The sequence below is a fragment of the Triturus cristatus genome, chromosome 3_2 (assembly GCF_964204655.1).
Source record: "Triturus cristatus chromosome 3_2, aTriCri1.1, whole genome shotgun sequence".
In the NCBI taxonomy this organism is placed as follows: domain Eukaryota; kingdom Metazoa; phylum Chordata; class Amphibia; order Caudata; family Salamandridae; genus Triturus; species Triturus cristatus.
The window spans coordinates 1156976088-1156988384 of record NC_140584.1 but is presented as its reverse complement, the minus strand read 5'-3'; the positions used below and the strand labels follow the sequence as shown (position 1 = coordinate 1156988384).

At 48.2% G+C, this 12297-nt stretch overlaps 1 protein-coding gene across 2 annotated transcripts in view; it reads left to right on the top strand.

The window, feature by feature from the left end:
• Positions 1 to 796: 796 nt before the first annotated feature.
• The window catches only part of LOC146859316 (E3 ubiquitin-protein ligase TRIM39-like), a 149555-nt gene continuing 138054 nt past the window's right edge, over positions 797 to 12297 (top strand). Inside the window, exon 1 of one of the 2 annotated variants that reach the window (XM_085649984.1) lies at positions 797 to 1290. In XM_085649984.1, the coding sequence (XP_085506110.1) occupies positions 877 to 1290 (414 nt within the window). In that variant the 5' untranslated portion in view covers positions 797 to 876. The remainder of the gene's footprint in view (positions 1291 to 12297) is intronic. The other variant, XM_085649985.1, reaches the window with a different exon arrangement.

The following is a 12297-nucleotide window of genomic DNA, read 5'->3' as shown; positions in this document are numbered from 1 at the left end:
AGAGGAGTCTCAGACCTAAGAGTGTGGATGGTCCTCTGGAGACCTGCGGGTCTATGGGATGTAAGTACCTCTTAAGGATGGACAGAAGCCTGAGGGGCTGGCGGCAGACAGGACATTCAGGGAGCTAAGACTGAGCTTGGGCAGCGTGGTCTAAGGTCGAGATGCAAATTCGGGGCCCTCAGGGTGAGAGAACGAGATGTATACCCTTGAAGCTGAGCGCCAGAAATATCTGTGGGTGTGTTGCAGGGGAATCATTTTGTTTACAGTCTTGACAAAGGTTACTCAGCCTATAAACTTTAAAATACTTTTATTACTGCAAATGTTTAACAACATTAGAGCTATGATTTAAAACAAACAGCGTTTTGCGTATGGTTGCAAACTGCGAATGTGGGCCACTTTTTGCGGGCTGCCTGGGCCGAATTGTGGCCCCACTCCAACCCTGGTTAACGCGTTTTAGGGAAAGAGCACAGGTGCTTCAGCACGCGTCAGCTGCGGTAAAGTGTGCAGAATCCTAAAGCCAGCAAAAACAGGAGGGTGGGAGGGAAAAAGTCTGAGAACACCGCGCCAAGGATGCCAGGTGTAACAGCTATAAAATTAGAAAATTGAATGGTAGTGAATTCTTCTGAGCTGAGTTCTTGAGCAAATGTAGCTGATCCTTTGAGCGAACAGGGAATTAAAGTTGATGCCATGCAAATTCTGCACTATTTGAAACTGCACTGCTATCTAGCTGAATCGGTCTGAATAATGCGCAGGTTAAAGTACCATCCGAGATAAGACATCGTTTGTATAGCAGTGCCACTCCCGCACCCTGGGCAGGCTCAGCAAACAGAGGAGGTGCGCTCACCCCCGCACAGAGCGCTGCTCCTGGTCCGCACCATGGCGGCCGCCCACCTCGAGGAGATCGTCCAGGAAGGCGCCACCTGCTCCATCTGCCTGGATTTCTTCACGGAGCCGGTGACCACGGGCTGCGGCCACAACTTCTGCCATCCATGTATCTCCAAACACGTGGCGGACCCGTCCGCGAACTTCTCGTGCCCGCAGTGCCAGCGGACCTCCGCCCAGGCGACGCTGCGGGCCAACGTGCAGCTGGGCACCATGGCGGAGCGGCTGAAGCGCCTCAGCCTGCAGCGGGGCCCGGAGGGCGGCCACTTCCGGTGCCACAAGCACGACGAGCGGCTGAAGGTCTTCTGCAGGGACGACCAGCGGGCGATCTGCGTGGTGTGCAGCCTGTCCCGCGAGCACAGCTCCCACGCGGCGGTGCCCGTGGAGGAGGCGGCGCAGGAGTTCAAGGTACACCGCGGTGCACTCGTACTGTGTCCGCAAGCGGACAATGAGCCCCGGGCGTGCCCTGGACACTTCCTTTACACATTTACATTAAAACAAGATAGTCATTTATACCGTGGTTGAGACGCAAGGCAAATCTGCTGTATTACTGGACCTAGCATGTTAGGCTGTTCCTAGCATTCATTTTTAAATTATATAAATACATTTCCCAGCAATTCACGGGCTAACATGCAACCTGCAGGCAGAGCAAAACGTCTCTTTCTCGGTCGCAGTCTTTGTGTAGCGCTGTTCTTGTCACCATGTTTACCGGCGAACACACCTTCTGGTAAGTGCACTTTCACATGAGTCATCTGCTGCGCTGCATTCCTGTAGTGACGCTTGAAGTAATAGCTTCCCGCTGTACACTGTAACATCGCTGGTAGCTGACACTTCCAGGCGCAGCTGTCGGAACTGTTCCACGAGGCTTTGAGGGGCACGGTGGCGCAGTGCCGCTGACTTTATGATAGGGGCAAGGCCCAAGTAGTCTGTAGGGCTCGTGCTATCCCTAGCTAATTCTGTCTGAAAGCAAACACTAGCAAGCCCTAGGGAGCGCTAGGAAGCACTAGCAAACACTAGCAACCGCTGGCAAGCACTGGCTTTACGTCCATAATCTCAATATAAAGCGGCACTGACCAATAAACCTATGTGGGACCGCTGCCTAGGAAATAAGGATCTGAGCAAATGTTCCAGCCAAAAATTGAGATTGCAGCCACTGAACCCATGTTTTAAGTAGGCCTGGGCGGTATATCCCGTTCCGCTCGCAGAATTGGGTAATTTCGCGTTCCCCGGAGAACGCGGAATTGCCAAAAATTCCACGATCTGCGGCTTCGCGGATTTTTTTTGCTTGTTCGCGCTTTCAAAATGCGTGTTCGCGAGATATTTCTCCCCGAGCATGCAAACAGCATTCGCGAACAGGAAAAAAGCATCGCGAACGGGCGGAACAAGCAATTCCACGTGTTCGTGGAACTTTTGCATGCTCGCGGAGGTTTCTTACAGTTTCGCGGAGCTTTGCGTAGCGCGACTACGCAAATTGCCCACCCCTAGTTTTAACCCCTTCGCTGCTAGGCCTTTCGCCCCGTGTTAAGCCTTTTTTTGGCTATTTGGGGTAGTTCTCGCTTACGCCCCTGTAACTTTTTGACCACATAAGGTATCCATGCCAAATTTGTGTCCTTTTTTCCACCATCATGGGGATTCTAAAGGTACCCAGGGTTTGTGGATTCTCCTGAAGGGGACCCAGAAATTAGCCAAAATACAGCAAAATGTTAGTTTTTTTGGGGAAAAATGCAAAAAAACGGCGACAGATGAAAGCGTCTGTTTTGTCCTGCAAATGGTATCAAAAAAGGGGTTGTGTTGCTGAAATCACCATCTTCCCAGCTTTCAGGAACAAGCAGCCTATGTCAGAAAACAAAAAATTTTTACACAGTTTTGGCATTTTTCTGGGACATTGCCTAGTTTTGCTATTTTTTGTGCTTTCAACCTCCTTCCAGTTAATGGTAGAAATGGGTCTGAAAGCAATAATGGATCCTGGAAAGCTATACATTTTGGAAAAGTAGACAAAATTCTGAATTCAGCAAGGGGTCATTTGTGTAGATCCTTCAAGGCTTCTTTATAGAAACTAACAGTTAAATATAGGAAAACTTGAAAATTAGTTGAAAAAAACAGCCTTTTCTGTCAACGTTTTCACATGTAACTTCTTCTAATGATGACAACTGTTTGAAAGCAATATACTGTTACATCCACTGGACCTTGCTGGTTGTGGGGATATATAGGACTTGTAGGTTCACCAGGAACCCGACGAACCCAGAGCCAAAAACTGAGCAGCGACTTGCAATTGTTTTTTATTATGTACCGGCTATATAGCAATTATTCTGGAAAAATGTATACATGGAAAAATTGGTATGAAAGACACCTATGTATTTCTGAAATGGTAACAAAATATAGAGTTTAGAAACAGTAGATATTTGCACATTTCCGAAATTGGGAATACTCATGCTAGCATGAGAATTATCGATCATTTTTCAAAATTACTTTTTTTTTACACATTATCATTCATTTGGAAGGCAGAAATGCATCGAAAGTCAATAGGTTATAACAGTTGCTTTACAGATCTGATTACCCTAAGTCTCCCGATAAAAATGGTACCTCACTTGTGTGGGTAGGTGTTAGAAGGCGACCTCAGAGGGGCCCGGAGGGGGCCCTGACTGCCCTGAGACCCACCCTCGAGATATCGTAGCCGGGCACTGGCGGGAGACTCCTCAGGGGAGGAACCTTGTATCTAGGATCGCACACTCGGCACCACACGACAGAGAGACACCACACGAGGAGTTCTTACGAACAAATCTTTATCAGGTTAGCGTGGTAGGATCTTTATGATCAGCACGGCAAATATATACAAGCAGAGCGTGGGCTCTCAGAGTCTTGGAGGGGGGTAGGAGGTAGCGGGACAGTCTTTGGGGATATGGATCAACTGCAGGAGCCTACCCGGCGCACAGCTCACAATCCTCGAGCTGGGGGATACGCTTGTCGTCGTGGGGTCCGGCGGGACCAAGAGAGTCTGTGGGAGCCGCGAGTCACTCAGCAGGGCTCGGATACAAGTTTGGTGGTCTTACGATCTTCGAGGAGCCGCGAGTCACTCAGCAAGGCTCAAGCACAAGTTCGGAGGTCTTACGATCTTCAGGGAGCCGAGAGTCACTCAGCAGGGCTCAAGCATAAGTTCGGAGGTCTTATGATCTTCCGGGAGCTGCGAGTCACTCAGCAGGGCTCAAGCATAAGTTCGGAGGTCTTACGATCTTCAGGGAGCCGCGAGTCACTCAGCAGGGCTCAGGTGTTCCAAGGCGAATCTGCCGGACCGTCCCAGAGCACCCCTTGTTATAGGGCGACTCCTCTTTGATGTCCGGAGTCTGTGCAGGCAGGGGTCTTGTCACCTGGGGGTCGCTCGTTGGGGTTTCCTGCCATTGTCTTTTGATCCTTTCAGGGCCGGGTCGGGAGGAGTCCCAGACACCCAGCAGGCGTGGAGCCAGCCCTCGGGGAGGCCGGCAGGTCGATCGAAACCCACCGTCCCAGGGAAGCGCAGAGGTGTGATAGAAACTGCTCCTCCCTTTCTCATCCCAAGGGGAGCGTGATGTCCTCCAGCCGGAGTGGCGCCTCTAGGCCAGGGTCGCGCTGGGGCCGGGCGGCCATCTTGTTGCATGAAGTGGGCACGCGGGCCCGGTGTGGCCAAAGGGCAGAAGGCCACGGACGGGGAAGTCCGGGTTGGGTGCGTGCGAGTTCTGGTGGGGAGGATCGGCTAGGCCGTGGGTTTGGGGGCTGGTGTGAGGTGCAGGGGTCAGGTCTAGCTATGTTACGAGGGCCGGGTCTAACAGTAGGCTTAGTGCCCACCACAGGAAACGTCTCAAAACGCAACGTGAACACACCACATTTTCACAATGAAAAATCACCCTTTTCTTGCAAACTGCCTAGCTGTAGATTTTTTTAACCCTAGCTCTGCTGGCACCTAGGGAAACCTAGCAAATCTATACATTTTTGAAAACTAGACACCCAGGGGAATCCAGGATAGGGTGACTTGACTGCCTCTCACCAGGTTCTGTTACCCAGAATCCCTTGCATACCTAAAAAAATTTAAAACAAAACCCACATTTTCCTCACATTTTTGTGGTGGAAAGTTCTGGAATCTGCGTGGATCCACAAATTTCCACCCACCCCGCGTTCCTCAAAGTCTTCCAAGAAAAATGGTACCTCACTTGTGTGGGAAAGCCTAGTGCCCATGACAGGAAACGGCACAAAACGCAACGTGGACACACCACAATTTCACAGGGAAAAATGACCCTTTTTTGGCAAAGTACCTAGATGTAGTTTTTTAACCCTAGCTCTGCCAGCACCAAGGGAAAGCTAGCAAACCTATACATTTTTGAAAACTAGACACCCAGGAGAATCCAGGATGGGGTGACTTGACTGCCTCTCACCAGGTTCTGTTACCCAGAATCCCTTACAAACCCAAAAAATTGTCAACAAAACCAAATTTTCCTCACATTTCTGTGGTGGAAAGTTCTGGAATCTGTGTGGATTCACAAATTTCCACCCACCCCGCGTTCCCGAAAGTCTTCTGAGAAAAAGGGTACCTCACTTGTGTGGGTAGTCCTAGTTCCCGCAACAGGAAACGGAACAAAACGCAACGTGGACACACGACAATTTCACAGTGAAAAATGACCCTTTTTTGGCAAAGTGCCTAGCTGTAGTTTTTTAACCCTAGCGCTTCCGGCATCTAGGGAAACCTAGCAAAACTATACATTTTTGAAAACTAGACACCCAGGGGAATACAGGATGCGGTGACTTGACTGCCTCTCACCAGGTACTGTTACCCAGAATCCCTTGCAAACCTAAAAAAAAGTAAAAAAAACACATTTTCCTCACATTTCTGTGGTGGAAAGTTCTGGAATCTGCGTGGATCCACAAATTTCCACCTACCCGCGTTCCTCAAAGTCTTCCGAGACAAATGGTACCTCACTTGTGTGGGTAGGCCTAGTGCCCGCGACAGGAAACGGCGCAAAACGCAATGTGGACACACCACAATTTCAAAGTGAAAAATGACCCTCTTTTGGCAAAGTGCTTAGCTGTAGTTTTTGAACCCTAGCTCTGCCGGCACTTAGGGAAACCTAGTAAACCTATACATTTTTGAAAACTAGACACCCAGGAGAATCCAGGATGGGGTGACTTGACTGCCTCTCACCAGGTTCTGTTACCCAGAATCCCTTGCAAACCTAAAAGATTGTAACAAAACCAAATTTTCCTCACATTTCTGTGGTGGAAAGTTCTGGAATCTGTGTGAATCCACAAATTTCCACCCACCCCGCGTTCCCGAAAGTCTTCTGAGAAAAAGGGTACCTCACTTGTGTGGGTAGGCCTAGTGCCCGCAACAGGAAACGGCTCAAAACGCAATGTGGACACACCACAATTTCAAAGTGAAAAATGACCCTCTTTTGGCAAAGTGCTTAGCTGTAGTTTTTGAACCCTAGCTCTGCCGGCACTTAGGGAAACCTAGTAAACCTATACATTTTTGAAAACTAGACACCCAGGAGAATCCAGGATGGGGTGACTTGACTGCCTCTCACCAGGTTCTGTTACCCAGAATTCTTTGCAAACCTAAAAAATTGTCCAAAAAAACCATTTTCCTCACATTTCTGTGGTGGAAAGTTCTGGAATCCGCGTGGATCCACAAACTTCCACTCACCACGCGTTCCCCAAAACCTTCAGAGAAAAAGGATACCTCACTTGTGTGGGTGGGTCAAGGACCCGTGACAGGCAATGGCCTAAAACCTATTGTCACTTGTAAATGCTTGTTTTGCAAAGTGGCTAGCTGTAGTTTTTGAATCCTAGCCCTGCCGGCACCTATGGAAACCTAGCAAACCTATACATTTTTGAAAACTAGACACCCAGGGGAATACAGGAGGGGGTGACTTAACTGCCTCCCAAAAGGTTCTGTTATCCATAATCCCTTGCAAACCTAAATAATTGTAAAAAAAACCACATTTTCCTCACATTTCTGTGGTGAAATGTTCTGGAATCTGTGTGGATCCACAAATTTCCACTCACCCCACGTTCCCCAAAGTCTTCTGAGAAAAATGGTACCTCACTTGCATGGGTGGGTCAAGGACCCGTGACAGGCAATGGCCCAAAACCTATTGTGGCGACATCAAAATTAACTATCACAAAACAACCGGGTTTTGCTAGGGGTGTCCCATGAGTTTTTGGCCCTGGGCTCAGCGGCCATCTAGGGAAACCTACCAAACCCACACATTTCTGAAAACTAGACACTAGACGCAAGCGATGTATGGCTTGCGTGGGTCCCCCAATGTTTTCCTACCCAGAATCCCCTGCAAACCTCAAATTTAGCTGAAAAAATCACTTTTTCCATACATTTCTGCGTGGGATCACCGTTCCGTCACAAATATCCTACCACCCAGCGTTCCCCTTGTTCTCCCGAGTAAATAGATACCTCACTTGTGTGGGTGGGCCAAAGGCCTGTGTCTAGGAAGAGCCCAAAACATAGGGATTTAGAGTACAGCACCGAAAATTCGAAGCGCTACATTTTTTTAGCCAGTCCTGCTTTGGACACCCACACAAGTGAGGTATCATTTTACTTGGGAGAACAAGGGGAATACTGGTTGGTAGGACATTTGTGCCAGCACAGTGATTTGACGCAAGAATATGTGGAAGATATGTTTTTTTCAGCTAAATTTGAGGTTTTCAGGGGATTCTGGGTAGGAAAATGTTGAGGGATCCACGTAAGCCATACCTCACTGGACTAGTTTTCAGAAATGTTTGGGTTTGGTAGTTTCCCAAGATGGCCGCCGAGCCCGGGGACAAAAACCCAGGTGACCCCCCTTGCAAAACCAGGTTGTTTCGTGAAAGGTCATTTTGATTTCGCCCCAGTAGGTTTTGGGCCCTTGCCTGTCACAGGTACTTGACCCACTCACGCGAGTGAGGTATTATTTTTATCAGGAGACCTAGGGGAACGCTGGGTGGGAGGAAATTTGTGGATCCACATAGATTCCAGAACTTTCCCACACAGAAATTTGAGAAAAAAGTGATTTTTTTCAGCTAAATTTGAGGTTTGCAGTGGATTGTGGGTAGGAAAACGTTAGGCGACACACGCAAGCCATAACTCGATAGACTCCTCCAGGTGTCTAGTTTTCAAAAATGTGTGGGTTTTGTAGGTTTCCCTAGATGGCCACCGATCCTGGGGTCAAACACTCATGGGACTCCCCTTGCAAAACCAGGTTGTTTTGTGATAGGTAATTTTGATGTCGCCTCAATAGGTTTTGGGCCCTTGCCTGTCGCGGGTACTGGACCCAGCCACGCGGGTGATGTATCATTTTTATCAGGAGACCTGGGGGAATGCTGGGTGTGAGGAATTTTGTGGATCCACGTACATTCCAGAACTTTCCCACACAGAAATTTGAGAACAAAGTGATTTTATCAGCTAAATTTGAGGTTTGCAGGGGATTGTGGGTAGGAAAACGTTAGGGCACCCACGCAAGCCATACCTCGCTGGACTCCCCCGCGTGTCTAGTTTTCAGAAATGTGTGGGTTTGGTAGTTTCCCCTAGATGGCCGCCAAGCCCGGGGCCAAAAACTCATGGGACCCCCCTTGCAAAACCAGGTTGTTTTGTGACAGGTAATTTTGATGTCGCCTCAATAGGTTTTGGGCCCTTGCCTGTCGCGGGCACTAGGCCTACCCAGGCAAGTGAGGTACCATTTTTCTCGGAAGACTTTGGGGTGGGTGGAATTTTGTGGATCCACGCAGATTCCAGAACTTTCCACCACAGAAATGTGAGGAAAATGTGTCTTTTTAAAATACATTTTTAGGTTTGCAAGGGATTGTGGGTAACAGAACCTGGTGAGAGCCAGTTAAGTCACCCCGCCTTGGATTCCCCTGGGTGTCTAGTTTTAAAAAATGTACAGGTTTGCTAGGTTTTTCTATGTGCTGGCTGCGCTAGGGCCCAAAATCCACAGGTAGGCGAAAAACAACTCCAAGCTTAGTCGGCTTTCTGCCGCCTTGAGGGGGATATCGGGGGGGGGTTTCCCCGATATGCCAAGGGGGGCAGAAACACTGTGGCTATATTTTTTGGGGGTGGGGGCATTGGTATGCCCATTCTGGGCAGCCCCCACGCATAAAAAAGCCCGCGTAATCGTTGGCATCTATTGGGCTTTTTGCCCCCCTGGGGGGGCTGATTGGGGGCTACTGCCCCATCTTCCCCCCGGGGGGGCAGGAAGGCTGTAAATTTTGTGGGAGGGGGTGGGGGCATGCCTGTTTTGAGAGCCCCCACCCTAATTCAAATTTGCCCCCAAAAAATCCCTGGCGTCTAGTGGACTTTTTGCCCCCCCGGCGGGGCAGATTGGGTCTAATGCTGGTGACAAGGGCCTGCTTGACAGTCTTTCTGGAGTTGATGGTGATCCATCTGAAGATTCTGCGGAGCATGCAGAGGGTGAGGAAACACGAGGCAGTGACTCCAACGACTTATCGATCCACTGTTAGCTGGCATGCGTGGTCTGATGGTGTCATCTATATGAAACCGGAGATGGAGCCGAGAGACTCCTGGTGTGGTTAGGCAGGAAAGAGAGGGAAACGAGATTGGTGGCATAAAAAAGGTAGACATCACGCTGACCAAAGACAAGGCGATAACCGATATCTTTGCAAATGACCATGCAGACTTGTACAAGGCCAGGGATTTGACAAACGACTCACAGATTCAAAGCTACCTCAACGCTGTTGATCATCCTACCCTGTCACCAGAGGATAGGGACGCACTCAAAGCAGAGTTAACACTAGAAGAAGCCACAATGGCAATTGCTAGACAGGCAGTAGGGAAGACCCCGGATCCAACAGAATACCAGCAGGGTTCTACAAAGATAACTCCGTCCTGCTGAGGATGTACCAGGAAGCCCAAACGGAGGGCACACTCCTCTCCGCACTGCCACGGTGGTAGTCATTCACAAAGATGGGAAGCCCACAACAGAGTGTGGATCATACCGACTAAATTCACTGTTAAATGTAGAAACCAAAGTCTTGGCCACTATCCTAGCGATGAGATTGATACCAGTTATTCCTTCCCTTTTCCATGCAGAGCAGTCAGGCTTCATGCCTAAAAGATTGCCAAGGTTTAACTTTCGCCAATTATCTATCTGCCTTGACAGGATCAAAGAAAGAACCGACCCACATATACTCTTAGCCCTTGATGCAGAGAAGGCGTTTAATGCCATATATTGGACCTTCATGAAACAGGCGCCGAAGAGGTGTGGATTTGACCCCGTATTTCTGACATGGAGTGACCTGCTACACACCTCACCGAGGGCAAAGGTGCGGGTTAATGGAGTGGTGTCTGCTGAGATCCCAGTGGAAAGGGGGACTAGACAGGGTTGCCTATGGACCCACTGATGTTTGCACTCATACTGGAACCACTAGCATGCCTGGTCAGGGCCCAACCAGACATAAGAGGGTTTGCAGCAGATGGAGAGACGAGTCGAGATCAAAGGTTCTCGTTATACGCAGATGACATCCTTTTATATATAACCAATCCCATAACGACTCTCCCAACCCTCTTACATGTATTTGAAGAATGACACGCAGGATGTAACATTAATTGTTTATGGCGTTTATGGCGTGAAAGGGGTGTGCAATCGGTGTTGTTGTGGGTGTTCCACCGCAACACCTATTGCTTTTTGACGCTGCCCCAGATTTACAAGGATCTGTAAATCTGCGCCATCAACGAACGCAACTGAATAGCAGGCGTTAAATCGGTTAGCTTCTCCTCATTGTTTGCTCTTTCTATGTGTGCTGCTGCAGCACACATAGAAGGAGCAAATTACCATTAATGATTGTTTATGTGCAGGAGGAAGTGTCCCTTCCTGCACATAAACAATCAACCCTGCAACACAGGCATCCTTGGTGCGCCCTATTCCTGTAAATACGGCGCATCCCTGCATTTTTTAAATGCTGCAGCGCAGCACTGCTAAATTGCTTGCAGCACTGTTGCACTTCCTTGTACATTTGCCCCTTTGTATCAGATGCTATTAAGAAAAACACCTACAAAGTTGCAGAACATCGAACAGTCATGAAAGCATAAGTTAAAGACAGAAGAGGTGTGCTACATGGACCAAAGTATCGCCAGTCTCTTCTCACCCCCTATTCTCAGAGGAGATGCCTTAGGTCCTCAGATGCACTTCTCATTCAGGTGCCCAGAATTAAGAAAGCTCGCGCTGGTGGAAGATCCTTTCGCTACCTAGCCACTAAACTCTGGCATTCCCTTCCGCTGCAGCTGACGCAATCTCCATCTGAGTCTCAGTTTCACAAGAATCTCAAGACTTGTCACTTTTAAAAATGTCTCCATTCCTTCTGCCGTTCAGTCTGCTTCTGATCCCTCAGTGCTGGGACACTCCGATGCACTTTATAAATGGCGTATTCATTTATTCACTCATAAATTTTGTCCCCTAAATAAAATATGCAAAAATATCATCCCAACAGGTGTGAATTTGCTATTATTATCTTCAATGAGGTGATAGTTTTCACGCGTTATTTAGGACACAATATTTATGCCAGTCGATATTCCGACACTGATATCCAGTATCACACCCCTCACAAACTCCCAGACCTAGTCCTCCTTGATAGGCCCACTTTTCCTAATTTTTTTGTTTTACACTTTTCTTCATTTATTGTGATCAAGTTTTTGTACGACAAATGCTTTACATTGACCAGCAGCCCATCTGGACTAAAGCTCATTGGGTGGGGGATTTCAGGCTGGCTCTCAATATGTGAGGAGTGCAGACCAAACAGCACCATTACAGGCGTGGAATATATACATCATACTCATTGTGTCCATTTGTGCCCCATATTATGATGAGTACAGGCCGGGTGCAAGAGCACCTGGCGGTAGGAATTGGGAGTCGTGTACTTTGGCAACCAACTTCTATGAAACGTGAATATAGAAAGTACGTGTCCACTGCGATCTTGAACAGTTGGAGGATTTCAAGAGGGCATCTGCAGTATGGGTCTAAGTCTCTGAAACTGCACTCGACTCTATCAAATCTTTCTTCGGCATTAGAGTCAACAAATGTACATAGGCCTATCCAAGTCAAATCCAATCGCTGTAACATGTGATGCTCACAGGGTAGCTTCTTATCACTCCTTCTGTTCAATTTAGACATGTGTTCCATGGCCCAGGTCATTAATTGTGTAGATATTAACAGATAATATCCAAATAATCTGTCAGATACTCATACTTTAGGAAAATGTGTTGGTCAGATCACAGTAGTAAACCTTCAACTGGTTATAAGGTCCTTTCTTGTGTCAACGAGTGGATATACATGGCATAAAGTACCATCTAGTATACAGTATAAGAAGGTGACCAATACATTCAGGGCCGGAGACAAGAATTAAGCCAAAGACTGGGTGCCCTTTGAAAAGGCATCAAAAGCCTCG